This window comes from Dama dama, chromosome 15, assembly GCF_033118175.1.
Source record: "Dama dama isolate Ldn47 chromosome 15, ASM3311817v1, whole genome shotgun sequence".
NCBI classification, from domain to species: Eukaryota; Metazoa; Chordata; class Mammalia; order Artiodactyla; family Cervidae; genus Dama; species Dama dama.
Genome location: NC_083695.1, coordinates 60,151,656 through 60,168,495, shown reverse-complemented (window position 1 = coordinate 60,168,495; position 16,840 = coordinate 60,151,656). Strand labels below are relative to the sequence as shown.

The window sequence follows — 16,840 nt, the reverse complement described above, 5'->3', positions numbered from 1 at the left end:
ATTCAGTCCTCCATCTCTTCCCTTGGGATGAGAAGAAACGGGTATGCCTCTCTATCCCCACATCTAACACACGAGTATAGTATTGTCAAATGTGCATCTTTCTTCATTCTGAGAACATGGAACCTGGAGATGTCAAATCACTATTTCTCCATTTACATCTTGGTTAGAAAGTTCTGATAGTATCTAAGTGAGGAGTGTGTTGGAGAGAGAGCTGCTGTTTGCCCCAATGACAGGAACAATAGAGGGCAGATTTGTGTAGGATGACAAGGACTTAGAACTCCTACTCAGAGGAACCAGGGAGGGACAAATCAGAACTAGAGGAGGAGGTAAGACGGGTGGGAATAGAGATATCTTGGGTATTCCAATATTTGGGTTATCATATTGCTTCCCATCCCATCGGCTCTCCACTGTCCCCACTCCCACTAAACACACATACCAAGCACTCCTGTTTTTATTTTGCATGCCAGAGAATTAAATACATGGAATTTGCTGCTTACTATCCCTGGGTTGGGAAGAGCCCCTGGAGTAGGAAATGGTAACCTGCTCCAATATTCTTGCCTGGAAAATTCCACAGACAGAGGAGCCTAGTGGGCTGCAGTCCATGGGGTCACAAAGAGTTGGATATGACTGAGCAGAGCACATCATACAGTCACACTTCTACAAGACCACAGAAATCAGTAAAAATAAAGCAACTGCTTAGGGAAAGAACATGGGCTAGGATTATGAAAACATTTATCCACCAAAGGAGAAAGCCTCCACTTTCAAAGAGCTAATAACTAAGAATGTAATGACAACAAGCTTCTCATATATTTCCACCATTACCCATGAGTACTCATCCATTTGAAGACTGTCAACTGATATAATTATTAGCTGCTAAGAACAAGTTAGACCACTAACAAACTAGATTAACAACCTAGTTCATTACGACACTGAATCAGATTCAAATTTGTTCCACAGGCCAAAGGTTCTTTATTGTCAAAACCCTTCGACAATAAAACTTGACATAAAAAACAAAGTACTTTAAACCTTATGACAAAAAAATAGTAAAAAATTTTAAATATCTGGGAAAATACTGGACTTATTTAATGAATTTGAAGACCACAAACTGTCACTAATAAGACAACTTCCTTCTCTCCTTTTATGTTTTTACCCATGGATAAATTTCTACAACTGTATTATACTAAAAGAGAAAGAAGAGTCCTTACTTTAGATAACAGATTATTCAGCTCGTGGGGATGAAGCTTCACCACTTCTCCAAGTTGCTGTGCAGCAGCTTTCCTTGTAACTGGAGTAGTGCCAGTGTCCAGCAAGATAAAAAGACGGTCAAGCCTAAAATAACAAAAATATAATGGTTATTCTGAAATGTGTCCTCATATATGTTTGAGTCAATAAATGTACATATTCAGCATCTATGAAGAGAGAGTTATGGCTGAGTTGTAGGAGATAAACTAATCTACTCCTAAGGAACTTGCTATGGAGGCGGAGTGAGTGGGAAAGGCAAGTAAACAAATAATTAGAATATAGGGTATAACACAGGAATTGTACATGCATATACACGTCCAATAAGCACATGTCAGAAAAGGAAAAAGTGCTTTAAGGAGCTGGGATGTAGGCAATAAATACTATATCCCCAACTGTATAATACTAAAAGGGCTTTCTAAAAGAAATGGTGTATGAATTGGACCTTAATGGTAGCAAAAAAAATTCAATACTGGTGAAAATGAGGCGGTAAAAGGGAAAAGGGGGAGAAACATCTGGAAGAGGGAATAAGAAGAGAACAGCAGTAAGACAAAGGAGGCTATATTTAGAGAAGTGAATAACACAGTCTGGTTGTGATTCAGGGTACACTTAAGAGAATAGTAGAAGATGTAGCTACAAAAGCAGCTAGAGACCAATTGTGGAGACCCTTGAATTATAGCCCAGCCATGAAAGAGACTGATCAGGAAAGACATGGGGCCTTCCCTGGTGACTCAGTGGTAAAGAACCTTCCTGCCAATGCAGGAGACACGGGTTCCATCCCTGATCTGGGAAGACCCACATGCCAAAGACAAACTAAGCCCATGAGCCACAACTATTGAGCCTGTGCTCTAGTGCCGGGGAGTTACAACTACTGAGTCCACATGCTCCAACTACTGAAGCCCTTGCATCCTAGAGCCCCAGTTCCACAACAAAAGAAATCACCACAACGAGAAGCCCATGCACCACAGCAAGAAGCCTGCGCACCGGAACTAGAGAGGAGCCCCCGCTCACTGCATCTAGAGAAGAGCCCACTCAGAAAGGAAGACCCATCACAGCCAAAAACAAATAAATAAAATTATTTTTTAAAAAAGAAAGTCATGGAACTGGAGCTATGCTTCAGGAAGGTTAGTCTTGCAGCAGGGTGGAGCAAGAAGTAAAAAGGAAACTTTTATGAGAACTTTTAGACCTGAACTACAATCATGGTTACAAGACTAGAGAGAAGTTGGGGAAAAGGATGCAGAATTACCATGGTAATGTCAAGGAAATGAAAGGATTCTGAGACTCTGAATCTTAGAAATGAAGATGTCATTAAAGAAATGGGAAGAACTAGTGGAAGAAACATTTCTGAGGAAAGATGACAAGTTTATTAGTGGCAGGATCAGGAAAGCAAGGGGAAAGCAAAAAGAACAGCTGGAACAGAGATCTGATGTTCAGAAGAAAGTTGAGACGAAAGGTATATAGATACACAAGTCATTTGTATAGAAGTGACAGAATGGCAATAAGATCTCTGAGGAAACAGTTTGTAAAAGACAAACACCATATGGGCCAGAGCCACAGCACCACGATTCAAATCCAAGTTCTGACACGTATCCAATAGGTAGTTTGGAATAAAATCACAATGTCTTACACCTGGAATAAGTGGGGGGAAATGGAAAACTGTGTTACTTTGTTTCTGGGATACAGGAAAATCCTAAGATTTGAAAAAGAGAAAGAAACCAGTAACTACTATCAGCTGTCCATGTGTCATATAGGTCTAGCCCTTCCACCACAGTATTAATCAGGTTCAATGAGGCAAATGGATACCACAGGTAAAGAAAGGAAGGCAGTCTCATATACAGAATAAACGGGTATTTATCCAAGATGAAGGATGAAAAGGGGCAAGGCGATATTAATTGTGCCCCAATCCTATATGAGGGGAGATTTCGAGAACAAACCTTTAAATCTCATCTAATGAGGAAGAGAAAACCACCAAGGTCCCAAAGCTAAGCATGATTATTAAGTATTAAGAAACTGCAAACAGGCTCATCTTTTACCTCTGGGATTATTTTTCTTTTACAAAGAACTAAAAAATTAGAAAGCAAAGCTCTAAAATTCCTTTATAACAAAATATAAAGCTATAAGGGGTCACATGAAATAAGCAGGGTCTTTTCTTCTTTTGGAGGGGGTTGCTGCTGTTTAGTCATTGAGTCTGACTCTTTTATAACCCTATGGACCATAGACCTGCTGGGTTCCTCAGTCCATGGGATTTCCCAGCAAGAATTCTGGAGTGGTCTTTTCCTTCTCCAGGGGATCTTCCCAACCCAGGTATTGAACTCACATCTTTTCCTACATTGGCAGGCAGATTCTCTACCACTGAGCCACACGGGAAGCCCTTTGGAGGGGGCAGTATTTATCAAACTAGCCAGTTACTAATAAACACAAAATCATTGTAACTAGTAAAAAAAAAAAAAAAAATACACACACACATACACATATATATACAACTGGGCTTCCCTTGGGGCTCAGCTGGTAAAGAATCTGCCTGCAGTGCACAAGACCTGAGTTCGATCCCTGGGTTGGGAAGATCCCCTGGAGAAGGGAAAGGCTACCCACTCCAGTATTTTGGCCTGGAGAATTCCATGGAGTTGTATAGTCCATGGGGTCACAAAGAGTCAGACATGACTGAGCAACTTTCACATATATGCAATTAAAATAGGCTTTTTTCACTCAAGAAGGCTAAGGGTATCATGAAAACTTTTCAACTGACTCAAAACACTAAGAGGCAAGGTTCAAATTTTACAGTTAAGGGCATATAAGAAGGACATATTTTAAACAAAATATGAGGTAATTAAAGCCAGTGACATAAAGAAAAAGAGAGTAATACAACACAATTTTGGCTTCCTATATACTGAATGGCACACAGTGATTATAAAGAAATTAATTCCGAAAAAACACTGTGCATAGACACACCCTACCTTTTGACATAATATTTCTCCTTATCTATCCAAGGCTGCCTAAATACTTGCCTTCATTCATTTACTCTTCAGGCTTTGCTACAGGATTTGGTGAAGAATGACTCAGAGATAATGGGACAAAGGGGAGGAAAAAAATCTTCTGACAGTGGTTTTCATAAAATTCTAACACTAAGTCAGATCCCAAATCCTTTTCCCATTAAAATGACCTCCCTCATACATCCCATACATAACTCTAAGAATGCTCTTTGATGTATTTTCATCTTTATAACTGATTGTGATGTTAAAGTTACTGAAACTGTCTCTGAAACTTCACAACAAATATATGCCTATTGCCAGGACTAATTCTGAATGCCTCTGCTCAATGAGAAAAAATTTGCAAAAAGAAAATGTAATATCTATGAACAATTTTCTATCAAGGCAAATAAATATTCATTTTAAATCTATATTCTATGGAAAACAAAATTATCAAAAATTAAATGTTTTATTATAAAAATTATGTCTTAGGTCATATTTATACAACAATGGACTTATATCTGTATATGATGCATGTATTCTTTATAACATAAACTGTATGTGTACAGTTTACATAAATCCAGGACCTTCCTAGAGGAAAAGTTACAAAATGGTAGAACAACTAGACTGGAAGTTAGGCGATCTTTAAAAGTATTACTTTTGTCACTCGTTAGAAAGCTTAGAGAAGAAACTCATTTAACTTCATTTAACCTCTTCTTTTATAGGGTAAAACTAGATTTAGTCATATTTCATAGCTTCACATCACTGCAATTGCTTATAGTTTTTTTTCCCCCTTAAATACCATGTTTGTCATATCTTTGATTTATCTGATGCAGAGTTCCTTAGACTGCACCTCTGGATAGATTTCAACTATTGGATTGGCCAAAATTTTCGTTTGTGTTTTTCTGTAACATCTTACAGAAAAACCCAAACTTTTTAACCAGCCCAATACTTCATAACTCCTTTTCAGTGATGGAGTTCCTGCTTTTGTGATGAAAAGCAAAGCTGGCTGCAAAATGAACACTCTAAGGAAGTGACAATACTAACCTGTTTGTAAGTCCATGTATAAATAGTTAAAAGTGAGTTTTCCAAGTTTCCCCCAATCATTTCCACTTTCCTCAAGTCCCAATTGCCATTACCTATTCCTTAAAAATGAATGGACTGAGTAGATCCCTAGGTTATCAGAATACAAACTATCTCACCTCACTTATTACCTTTCAAAGGTCTTTACCCTCATCCTTTCAATTACAGATGAAAAGACAGTCGTTATTTCTCTTTAAGACTTGCATACTGTCTCACCATTTTCTTCATACCATCTTCTACCCTCATTCAACTATCCTTTCTCTAATATCTTACATCACTGCCTTATTAATCTACTCTCTTCTGTCTTTAAATATAAATATAAATCTTCCGTCTTTAATAAGATAAACCGCTTGACCTCCGTCTTCCAGAACACTCTTTTTGCTGCCAAGCATCTTGAACAAGTGTTTAAAATCACTTCTTTTACCTTCTCACCACATACATTTTAATCCCCATAAATCAAGTTTCTATCTTTCTCTACTACTGAAACAGCACATCTGAAGGTCACCAATGAAATTCTAAGCTCTAAAACCAATAGCTTTGTTTTTTGTAAATCCAATTTTCATGATTCTTCTGTGACATCTGATTTCAGTACGTACCCCATTCTTAAAATACTTTCCTTCCTAAGTTTTCAAAACATTCTATTACCCTGTTCTTCTCTGATCTCTTAATTCTTTCCATGGTTTCCCTATTCTTAACATGCTTAATAAGAATATTCTCCCAAATTCAATCCTTGGCTGTTCATCTCTCATCAGTTTCTCCTGCAGGAAACTGTAATTTGTTTCAACTATAACACAGAACAAATAATCCCCAAATCTAGCCCATCTGGGAGCTCAAATGCAAACTTTCAACTGCCTGATGAGCAAAACTCCATACTAATAAGATCTCACTGCTAAGTTTACTTCCTAGAACACCCTGTGATCAAACCTTATTATAAAACTTTCAATGGCTCACTCTTACCTACCAGGTAGTAATCAAAAACAAGAAAGTATCTCCCAAACAAGAGCCATTTTGATTTCCACAATTTTGTCAACACTGTTTCTTCTACTTGGAATGTCTTCTCTTGGTCCAGTTCTTCAGCTCACTCCCACCCATTCAGATTCAGTTCAAGTTCTTTACCTCCTTGACACCATCTCATGGACTACTACATAATTACATCCTCTTCTAAAATCCACAGGGATTCTCATTTTGCATAACCATTTTGGAATTCATTATACATTTTTTGTGTCTTTACATTAATCTGTCACATGTTGTCCTATGCTTATGAGGCTTCACCTTCCTCAATGATTCTTTTTGTCCCCCACAATACTGTGCAAAGTGTCTTTGCACAGAATTCAAATATTTGTTGAGTACCTGGTTGTAATTAAAATTATAGATAAAGAAAAATTCAAGTTTCTTGGGGATAGGTTGAAGCACCATTTTTAAACAAAGAGAGTACTATATATTTTTTTTTGCTTCCTTTGAGAAATATCTTTAATCTGTTACAGCTATACTACACAAAAACAAGTTATAACAATAACAGAAGTGATGCTAAAGCAATGTTTCAGTAAGTAAAAAGATGAGTACAGCAGTACTTTAGCAATCTGAACATCAAGGCAGTTATGGCTGCTGCAAAGAGCAAGCTGAAAACGACTGGGCGGTAGGCACTGTATTCCTTCAATAATTTCTACCCTTCCTCAACTTTCCTTTAGTCCTCTGCAGAAACAGTCCTGCCCAAAGACCTTCTACTCCTCTAACTTAATGCTGAATTTGCCTCACAACCACACAGTTCCTCCTGCCTCTGCTTTCTGCAAAGCCTGATACCCCAATGCCATGTCACGCCACCTCTGCTCCCTCACCAGTCACCTGCCCTGAGGGTACTTCAGCTCATCCTCTCATCCAATTCCAGACCTATTCTCACCTCTCCCACCTTTTGATAGTGAGATCTGATTCCCTGAATACAAGAATGGGGACACAAGGATGCTTCTTTGGTGCTCCTGACTCAAAGCCCCTTTTGGAGTTTTTCATTCTTCTCTCCAGGATAACAGAGTAGATGCCACACAAGAGGAACAACAAAGGGATGAGCAGACAGGATCTCACAAGAGGGCATTCTGGCCTGTTACACCAGGATAGCCAGCTCTGAGGCAAGCGGGTGAGCACAGGGTCAGGACACAATGGGAAAGGCTGGTGTGATGAACAGGCAGGGGAGAGGGAGAGAGGATATGACACAGAGCCAGCATTATGCTGGAGGGCAGACGGGGCCCTTGATGAGGGACAAGTCTGAAGGAAGCCAGGTGATCAAAAGAAAAAGAAAGTTAAAAGAAGGGCTGATTGAGGGAACACAGTACTTATCACAATACTTCTTTTGGCTAAAGCTTATGTTGCATAACAGCTAATAGTAAAAAATGCTACTCTTCATTCTCCAAAGGACAGACATATGGAGGAGAAAGAGGTAATAGATGTCAAGCTGAACAGAAGATACCAAAGACTGTAGAATAAATAAAACATGGTGCAATTATATTTGACAGTATCCACTGATTACATTAAAAAAACAACAATCATGGCATCCGGTCCCATCATTTCATGGCAAATAGATGGGGAAACAATGGAAACAGTTACACACTTTATTTTCTTGGGCTCCAAAATCACTGCAGATGGCAACTGCAGCCATGAAATTAAAAGATGCTTGCTCCTTGGAAGAAAATCTATGACAAACCTAGACAGTGTATTAAAAAGCAGAGACATCATTTTGCAACAAGTCTGTATAGTCAAAGCTATGGTTTTTCCAGTAGTCATGTATGGATGTGAGAGTTAGACCCTAAAGAAGGCTGAGCACCAAAGAATTGATAATTCTGAATTGTAGTGTTGGAGAAGACTCTTGAGAGTCCCTTGGACTGCAAGACCAAACCAGTCAATCCTAAAGAAAATCAGTCCTGAATATTCACTGCAAGGACTGACGTTGAAGCTGAAGCTCCAATACTTTGGCCACCTGATGCAAAGAGCCGATTCACGAGAAAACACCCTGATGCTGAGAAAGATTGAAGGCAGGAGGAGAAGAGGATGAAACAGGATGAGATGGTTGGATGGCATCACTGATGCAATGGACATAAGTTTGAGCAAGCTCAGGGAGATGGTGAAGGACAGGGAAGCCTGGCGTGGTGCAGTCCATGGGGTCACAAAGAATCGGACATGACTGAGTGACTGAACAACAACTGGTTATGAATCTACTGATGATGATAATCTGGCCCATTTTCAATTGGATTTTAATTCAGAGAAATAACTATAAAAGACATGATCCATGTTTATTTTATGAACCTGTGATTTCAGAAAACTGCTCTAAAGACTGCCTAGAGGGAAGAGGGGAATGAGAAGAGAGGTGTGTGAGATTAAGAGACACAAACTACTATATATAAAACAAATAAGCAACAAGGATGCATTGTACTGCACAGGGAAAGACAGCCATTATTTTATTATAACTTTAAATGATATATAGTATATAAAATATTGAATTGCTATGTTGTATCCTTGAAACTAATACAATATTGAAAATTAATGCTACTTCAAATTAAAATAGAAAATGTGGTTTTAAAAAACTGGCTGTAATTTAACTTCTCTTCAGCTGTTTGTGCTATCATAATTCAAAAAGTAAGAATATAAAAAGGAATAATATGCATGCTAAACTATAAAAATGTCCTAGACTACTACTTCAACATCAATAAACAAATATATATTGCATTTCCACTATCTGAGGATGGAAAAAGAAAGTGTTTAAGATATAACTTTCGCAATCTATTTCCAATCTCGGTATTCTCAGAATAAATTTAACTACTCTAAAAAAATTATGCAAGGTCAACTGACAGAGTATGTCAGAGATGACTTTGTAATTGTAACTAAAAGGGAATGATCAGTCAAGTTTGTCCATTTTGTCATGAATTTTTTACATTTACTATGTGAGGCTTTTCTTTTCTGTGTTACTTAGGGAATAAGAACATAAATATCTGGTATCAACACTGTGCTTAGTCCTACATAACATCATTAAGCAAGGAAGTTATGGTCAAAAGAAATGACTTTTAAGAAACTGCCTAGACTGATGTTTTAAAATGTATGCCTTCAAGTTCCCACTGTGGGTTATTTGAAACTATGTTAATGCTACAAGAAAGTAGATTAATTTGAAATACCACAGAGAATGCAGAACAAATATGAAGATGTGAAACAACACCAAAGCCAGATGCAAGGGCAGGTGTGTGCCAGATACTTATATTCTCCCCACACCCCCCGAGAACAGGAACTCCATGAGAATGGGAAATTCATTTTTATTCTCTGCGGTATCTCCAGCACCTGGAACACAGAAAGCACTCTGTAAATACTTGTTAAATGAGTGCTGAAAAGGACAGCCAAGGTGCACTATTTCCTTCAGGACACTTTTTTCCCCCTAACCTCTGCCCCTTGTATGACTTTATCTTAAACATAAAAATCTAGATTTTTCAGGGGAAAAAAATGTGTAGTGGATTAAAACTTTATTTCAAAGTGTACATTTTAAAATGGTTAAAATGGTGAATTCTGTTAGGTGTATAGTACTTTGAGAAACAGATTAAAGAAACAGGGAGGAATTTAATCAAAGGGATTAAAATGGATACACTTATATAATGCCTCCTCTACCTTTCACAGCTTTTGGTCCCCATTTTTAAAGTACAAAATATTTAATATATTACAATTTACAACAGTGTCTTCTGTCAATCTTATAATGGATAGAAATTAGTAATAATGGAGGAATAGGCCTAGCAAACAAAAAACACTTGTGCTCTCCTACAGGTGTATTCTCCTACAGGAAAATGTATTAGGATTTTCCCTGTCAAGAGCAAGGACCCCCACATCAAGAAACTTCCCTTTACTGTGCAGAATAGGTCACTGAAACAATGTTTCTCTGAAGCATCAGCAGTGTTGAGAGAGAATTAACACAACAGAGCAAAGTTCTGCTCACATGTAACAATTTGTTTCTTCCATAAGAGGGTATGTTCAGAATCTTTTCTGAACACAGCATCATTTTTAAACTGCAAAGATGTGTGTCACAGACTTAAGGTATAGCTTCTAAAACAGTCAAGTCATAATTACTGTCTACATATTTTAGACATGACCTTTATAGCAGAGATCATTGATGGAAAATTCTCTAAATTATATTTTTACATTCTCTCTATATGATCAAGGAAAAACTAAATTCATGATAGCTAATTGATGCATAACAACCACCAACTGTGGTATAAACAGGCAAAGGTATCAAAAACAATCTTTTAAAAAAATCTGTATTAAACTATGCAATCCAACATTGTTACAGATTCACCCACCACCTGTAATGAACTAAACTTTTAACAATCCCTCTAACATTACCTTTACTGTTGGTGGCTCAACTCCAATTAGTGACAGATTGATAGAGGGAAAGAGTCTTACAAAACAACATAGTATTCAAAGATTTAATAATTATTATTTAAACTGCTTGCAAACAACACTGAAAGCCTGTAATATATACTAATTTGGGGTTTTTTTGCTTAGTTGACGTTATAAGAGCAAGTCAAGTAGCTAGTGAGTGTGGCTGACTTTCCAGCATTCACTTATTAAGGGCAACATTGTCCTCTCACATGTGTATACTCTTACTAGGGGTCTAAAGGAGTCACACATTTTTAGTAGTATTTAACTGCATTTTATGGAGAACTTCAAATGCTATCATTGTATTTGCAATTTTAGAGTCACAAAGATTTGTGGGGTTTTTTTTTTGGGGGGGGGGTTGTAGCAAGATTTAACTCACCCATAGGGGATCAAGAGTTGACCATACATTTTACCAATTGCTACATTCTTATAATTCAAACTACTACATTAAAACTAAGCCTTTATAAAGGCTAAGTGTGGGACTTCCTGGTGGTCCAGTGGTTAAGAATCTGACTGCCAATACTGAGGACAGGAGTTCCATCTTGGTTCTGGGAAGATTCCAGATGCCTTGGAGTCATCTAAGCACGTGGGCCGCAACAAGAGAAGCCACTGCAATTAAAAGCCTGCACACCACAACTAGAGAAAGGCTGCTTGCAGCAACGCAGATCCAATGCAGCCAAAAATAATAATTAAAAAAAAACTAAGTGGGGTCTAAAAATTTTGATTACACAAAATGCAGAATTAAATTATATCAATTTGCATTATAAAAGACCATGCTATCACAGAATTGTACTAGACTATAAATTTATAAAACTAGTTCTGATGATATTTATCATTTTTTAAATTATAATTCTGGTCAATATTCAAACCTATAATGAAAGCTTTTCTCTCTTAGGGAAATTTGTAAAACTCAGAAGCACTTACTGAAAAACACCAGAAATACTCTACAAAAGTTACAGAAAAATCATGACAGGAATTAAACAAGAAAACAATCACCCATTTTTTAAAAAGTATATTGAGCACCTATGAGAAAAGGCACTCGGGAAAGAAAGAGCAAAGACATTCACTTCTCTTACAGAGTTGATGTTAACTCAAGCAAGAAAGCGAACAATTAAACAATCACAAAGTATGATAAATATGACTGGCAAGACAAAATCTCACCAGCTGAGATGAAGTAATACCAGAGAAGGCTTCCCAAACAAAGCGACACATGTATAGGCTTAGGGTTTAGATCTAAAAACTAAAGGTTGGGGGTAGGAGGAGAAGGTAGGAATTAATGTTCTAGAGACTAGGAGGTGAAAAAGAACTAAGATTCAGAATTAAGAAGAGACAGACTCAAACAACTTGACAAGATTAAGCTTAAAAAGGTAAAGCAGGAACCAGATCACAAATGATCTGGTAAGATGTGTTTGTTACAAAATTTGTCCTTTATCCTAAGGCAACAGAAAACTAAAAGGTTTTAACAGGAAAAAAAAAAAGAAGGCTACATTAAAATTAACATTAGCAAACAATAATATAAGTGAAGCAAAGAATAAATTAGAAAGAGACACCAATGGAGGCAGGAAGAGCAGAATGGCTGCGGTGACAGGTGTCTTGGATTAGAGATGATGGTGGTATGGAGTAGGACTGTGATAAATAGCCTGGAAAGAAAAGATTGGCCAGAGAAAGGTTAGAAAGGTAGAACTGACAAGATTGGATCTGGGGACTGGCTAGACTGGGGGAAAGGAAGGGAGGACTAAGTCAAATATTATTCCTGGATCTCTGGATCTGGCGATCTGAACTTAACATTTCCCTCCTATTGGAAATATTTAAAGGTTATAAAAACATTACCATTTTTCAGTCACACACTGATACAAACAGTGCAAAAAATATTTTAGATTTGATTCTCGAAAATGATTTTTATCTCTTCAACCATTTTCAACCTGTTCTACAATAAAATATTAAAATGAGTCTGTATGTATGTGTATGTGGTTATTCATGTCAGACTCTTTGCGACCCATGGACTGTAGTCTGCCAGGCACCTCTAATCCATGGGGATTCTGCAGACAAGAAAACTGGAGTGCATTGCCATGCCCTCTTCCAGGGGGTCCTCCCAACCCAGGGATCAAACCCAGGTCTCCCGCATTGTAAGTGGATTCTTTACTGTCTGAGCCACGAGGAAACCCTAAGTGAGTCTGTATTTCACACCAAGAAGAGAAAGGAAATTTAGTTCATAAACGTGTGCTCAGTGCATGGAGGAGGTCAGTTTAAAATTAAACTCTGTTATTCAGAGTGAATCCTCATATGAAAAAGTCAAGGACTGGTAGTATTCCCAAATCATAAAGTGTCTCAAAAGTGTTTTCCATGAACCTATTATATTATCAAAATAAGCCCAGGACTAGTTCTTTTATAAAACCATGACAAGTTTTCTCTTTAAAGTAGAATTTAACAGAATTTTGGCAAGCTAAATAAAAAAGATCTACAGAAAAAAAAAGCACCACCTTTTGAAATCCAATGTCAAGAACAAAAAGCAGCTGCTTTGAAAACTCATTCATTAAGAAATGTAGGTGCCCTAAACTTCTGTAAATACATTTGCATTAGTCAAGCAGATTAGGTGCTCTTTAAACTTTCATTTTTTTCTCTATTTTATAGAGAATACACATCACAAGATAAGAATTTCCTCACACTGAATGGAATCAATCTATGAAATAAAAATTAGATGCCCCCTACTGCAGGTACCTTGCAATCCCTCACACTCAACTCTATTGGGTTTCTCCCACACAGTTTTTCATCAGTTATCTAGGGAATCTGTGAAGTATGGGCTATCCTTTTGCTTGCAAAATAGGAATCTGCTCAATTAACTCTGAAAAATGAACAAAAACTATGTTTTCTGAACTGTCACCATTTTTCCCTTTCGGTCTATATGGTAGAAGGACCCATTTCTAACAAACGTGGTGAACCCTTCTGTCTGCTATCAGAGGGGCTATCCCCTACTTAGGCATATAAATGTCCACTAACGTCAAGGCTCTGACAAAATGTACTCCCCACCCAGTCTCTCATATTGGAGAAAAAGAAGACTTTCCTGCTACCTATACAAAGAAATGTCTTGCTGGTCTCCCTATAGTTTCCAATACTTTCCTATCGAGGGGCCATCACTTTAAAATAATTTAAGATTCGTGATACAACTTTCACGCCTTGGTTAAAGAAGATGATACTAATAAAATAATTTGCTAAAGATTACAAAGCTGACGACTGTGTGTGTACTGCCAAACAAAACGAAGAACTATACTGTAATGTAAGAAAAAAGTATTCAGGAAAGAACATATCCCTAAAGCCGTAAACACAAATTTTAACATAAGTAGAAGGTCACTTAGATAACTAACTCAAAGTCTCCCCGACTTCGTCAGTTACTACCAAGTTTTCCCGTGAAATGGAGGTTAGGGGTCGGCCTTAGAATACTAAGAAAGAGAAAAGATTCTCCTAGAACTGAAAGAGGGAAGAGAAACCAGAGAAGAGAAACATGGTGAGGAAAGAGAAAAACTAGCTCTAACGTGCCAAACGGTCTATTCAGCAAGAAAAAGGCATTCCTGAACTGACTGACGTGGAGTAACCCCAGTCCAAAACCCCGCAGACTGAGGGGAGAACTGCGGAGTCTAGGCAGGAAGGCGCCCGAGCCCAGTGACAATGGGAACCTCCTGTTCGCTCTGGAGGAATTAGACCCACCTGGAGACCGCCATGGCCGGACGCCGGAGGTTCGGAGCTCCCCGCGAGCGACGAGCCGCGCAGCCGAGGCGCTAGTTTCCAGGGAGCTGAGCGGCGCAGGCCCAGGCCGCGGAGCACAGGGGAGCGGCCGATGCGGCGCGGAACGTCCCGGCGCGGGCCCGAGGGCATCTGCCCTGCCGCCTATCCGAGCTCTTCCCCGCCGCGGCCGGGGAGCAGGGGGTCTCAGACAGCGGCGGAGGCGGCAGTGCTCCGACCCGCACGACTTCAAACCGGGTGCCCCCAGCCCCGCTCTTTGCTGACGCAGGCGTCGGCACGCCGGACTGAGCGTCAGCGCGCCGGAAGTGACGTCAGCTGACCGCGAGGTGCTCCGCTCTGCTGCTGAGCCGAAGGAGTACGAGCTGCTGCGGCCTGGCGGCACGAGCTGCCAAAAGGGCTGTTTGTGCACTTCCGGGGGGGTCGTTAGTCTTCAAGGACTTAAATTTTACAGAAGGAAAAAGGTCGATCTAGCCGAGACTCTCAGAGTTCAAAACCTTTACTTCTAATTCTTCATCGTCCCGATTCTCATCTCACCAGACTGCTCCTAGAGAAAACAGAATCCACAGGTCCATAGGATGCTCTAGTCCAGATGGCGATCCCAGTGGGAGGATGAAATCCACAAGAAGACACGGCTCAAATGTTTGCCGTGTAACCGTCGTATGTTCTGCATAGGTATTAGAGGGAAGAACTTCTGCCAACCATTTTGCCAAGTTTGGTATCTTAATTGTTTACCTTGTTGGTACCATCATTTTCTCAACCGTATTTGAAAACTGTCAGCCGTTTATTTGTGTCTTTTTTTGCTGTGTAGCTGTTCAGTCTCTTAATTTGTTAGGTTTTCAAGCGTTCTCTGTCACCTAGTGCATGCCCTTATCACCTTAAAATTGATTTTTATGATAGTAGTCAAAGTAATATTTCTCCAGCTTCAGTTGAGCCCATCTTAAAAGCCGCCAACAGATGAATCTTCAAGAAACACTGCTTTCATCGAGTCACTCCTCTGCTTATAAAACTTGTCCATTGGCTTGTCATTACCTGGAGAAGCTTTGCCTCAGCCCCTGAGTCTTTTTCATACATAAAATAAGACTAATGAGAAGTACTAGAGAAATAAAATGAGGTCATGCGGCTAGAAGAGCTTACAAGAGTTTATAAAGTGTAAAGGGAAAGAAATTTAAAAACCTATGTGCTAGACATTTGGCATGTATTATCTCATATAATTTGTAGGTTAATCCTGTAAAGTAAATTTTAATCTTCACTTTATAGGTTAGAAAACTAAGCTCGGGAAGGTTAAGAAATTTGCCCAAGAGCCAAGCTACTAATAATATATACTGTTCATTCTTAAACAAATATTAATTTGGCCCCTGTTCTATGCCAAACACTCTGTTAGGCACTATTTATACTATTAGACAAAAGCTGATGTTTAAATGCCTTCATATTTCACCAGCTCCTCCCACCTGCCTTCTCAGTTCATCTACCACCACTGAAACTAACAAGCAGGTACATTTACTGATCATACACTACATTAATTTATTCAGCCAAAATTAAGTACCTACCACACGCTAAACTCTATACTAGAGGTTAGGGCTTCAGAAGAAACCAAAACAGATAAGGTGCCCAGTGTAGTTGAACTTACTTATTGGAAGGAAAAAGAGTGAACAAGTAAATGAGAAAATAATCATGTTTATATGCTATGTAAAACAGAATGATAGGATAGAAAGCATGATTAGAGACTCCAAACTGGGTAATTAGGGGAAAACCCAAGGAGGAGCTTAATCTGAGGCCTAACAGGAGGGAGTCAGCTATGTGAAAACCTGGGGAGTCTTCCAGGTAGGGGTAAAAACCTCAGGTAAAAAGTCCTCAGGTAAAAACCTAAAAGAAGCTGGCTATCTTGGGGGACAAGATGGGAGAGGTAGAAAGGCGCCATTGTAAGGAATTTGGATTTTTGTCTAGCAGTAGTGAGGTAGGAGATAGATAGACTCCAGGTTAGACATTTACAACTGGCCTCCTGTTTGCATTTCATGGGATACAAAGAAGTGGGTTTCAGACTGGATACTTAAAACTAGCCTCTTGTTTACATTTCCTGAGACAAGATAGAGGGACTCTCGTGGAGGAATTTACAATCAGCCTCTTCTTTGACCTCCAAAATGGAAGTAACAACAGAAACGGGGTAAATTAACCAGTCTTTCTCTCTTGTAAATACCTTAAGGTAATAGTCATGGCAATAGTCAAGGTAATAATCATGGTAAGAACAGTTAAGTCGCTCAGTTGTGTCCAACTCTGAGACCCCATGGACTGTAGCACGCCAGGCTTCCCTGTCCATCATCACCTCCTGGAGCTTGCTCAAACTCGTGTCCATCAAGTTGGTGATGCCATCCAACCATCTCATCTTCTGTCATCCTGTTCTCCTCCTGCCTTCAATCTTT

The 16,840-nt window shown here is 38.9% G+C and overlaps 1 protein-coding gene across 1 annotated transcript in view; it reads right to left on the bottom strand.

Moving 5' to 3' along the window:
- Positions 1-14,693, bottom strand: part of BTAF1 (B-TFIID TATA-box binding protein associated factor 1) — an 85,653-nt gene extending 70,960 nt beyond the window's left edge. Inside the window, exons 1-2 of the mRNA XM_061162176.1 lie at positions 14,388-14,693; positions 1,206-1,329 (exon numbers count right to left, since the gene is read on the bottom strand). Coding sequence (XP_061018159.1) covers positions 1,206-1,329; positions 14,388-14,401 — 138 coding nt within the window. The 5' untranslated portion in view covers positions 14,402-14,693. The remainder of the gene's footprint in view (positions 1-1,205; positions 1,330-14,387) is intronic.
- Between the last annotated feature and the right edge of the window lie 2,147 nt (positions 14,694-16,840).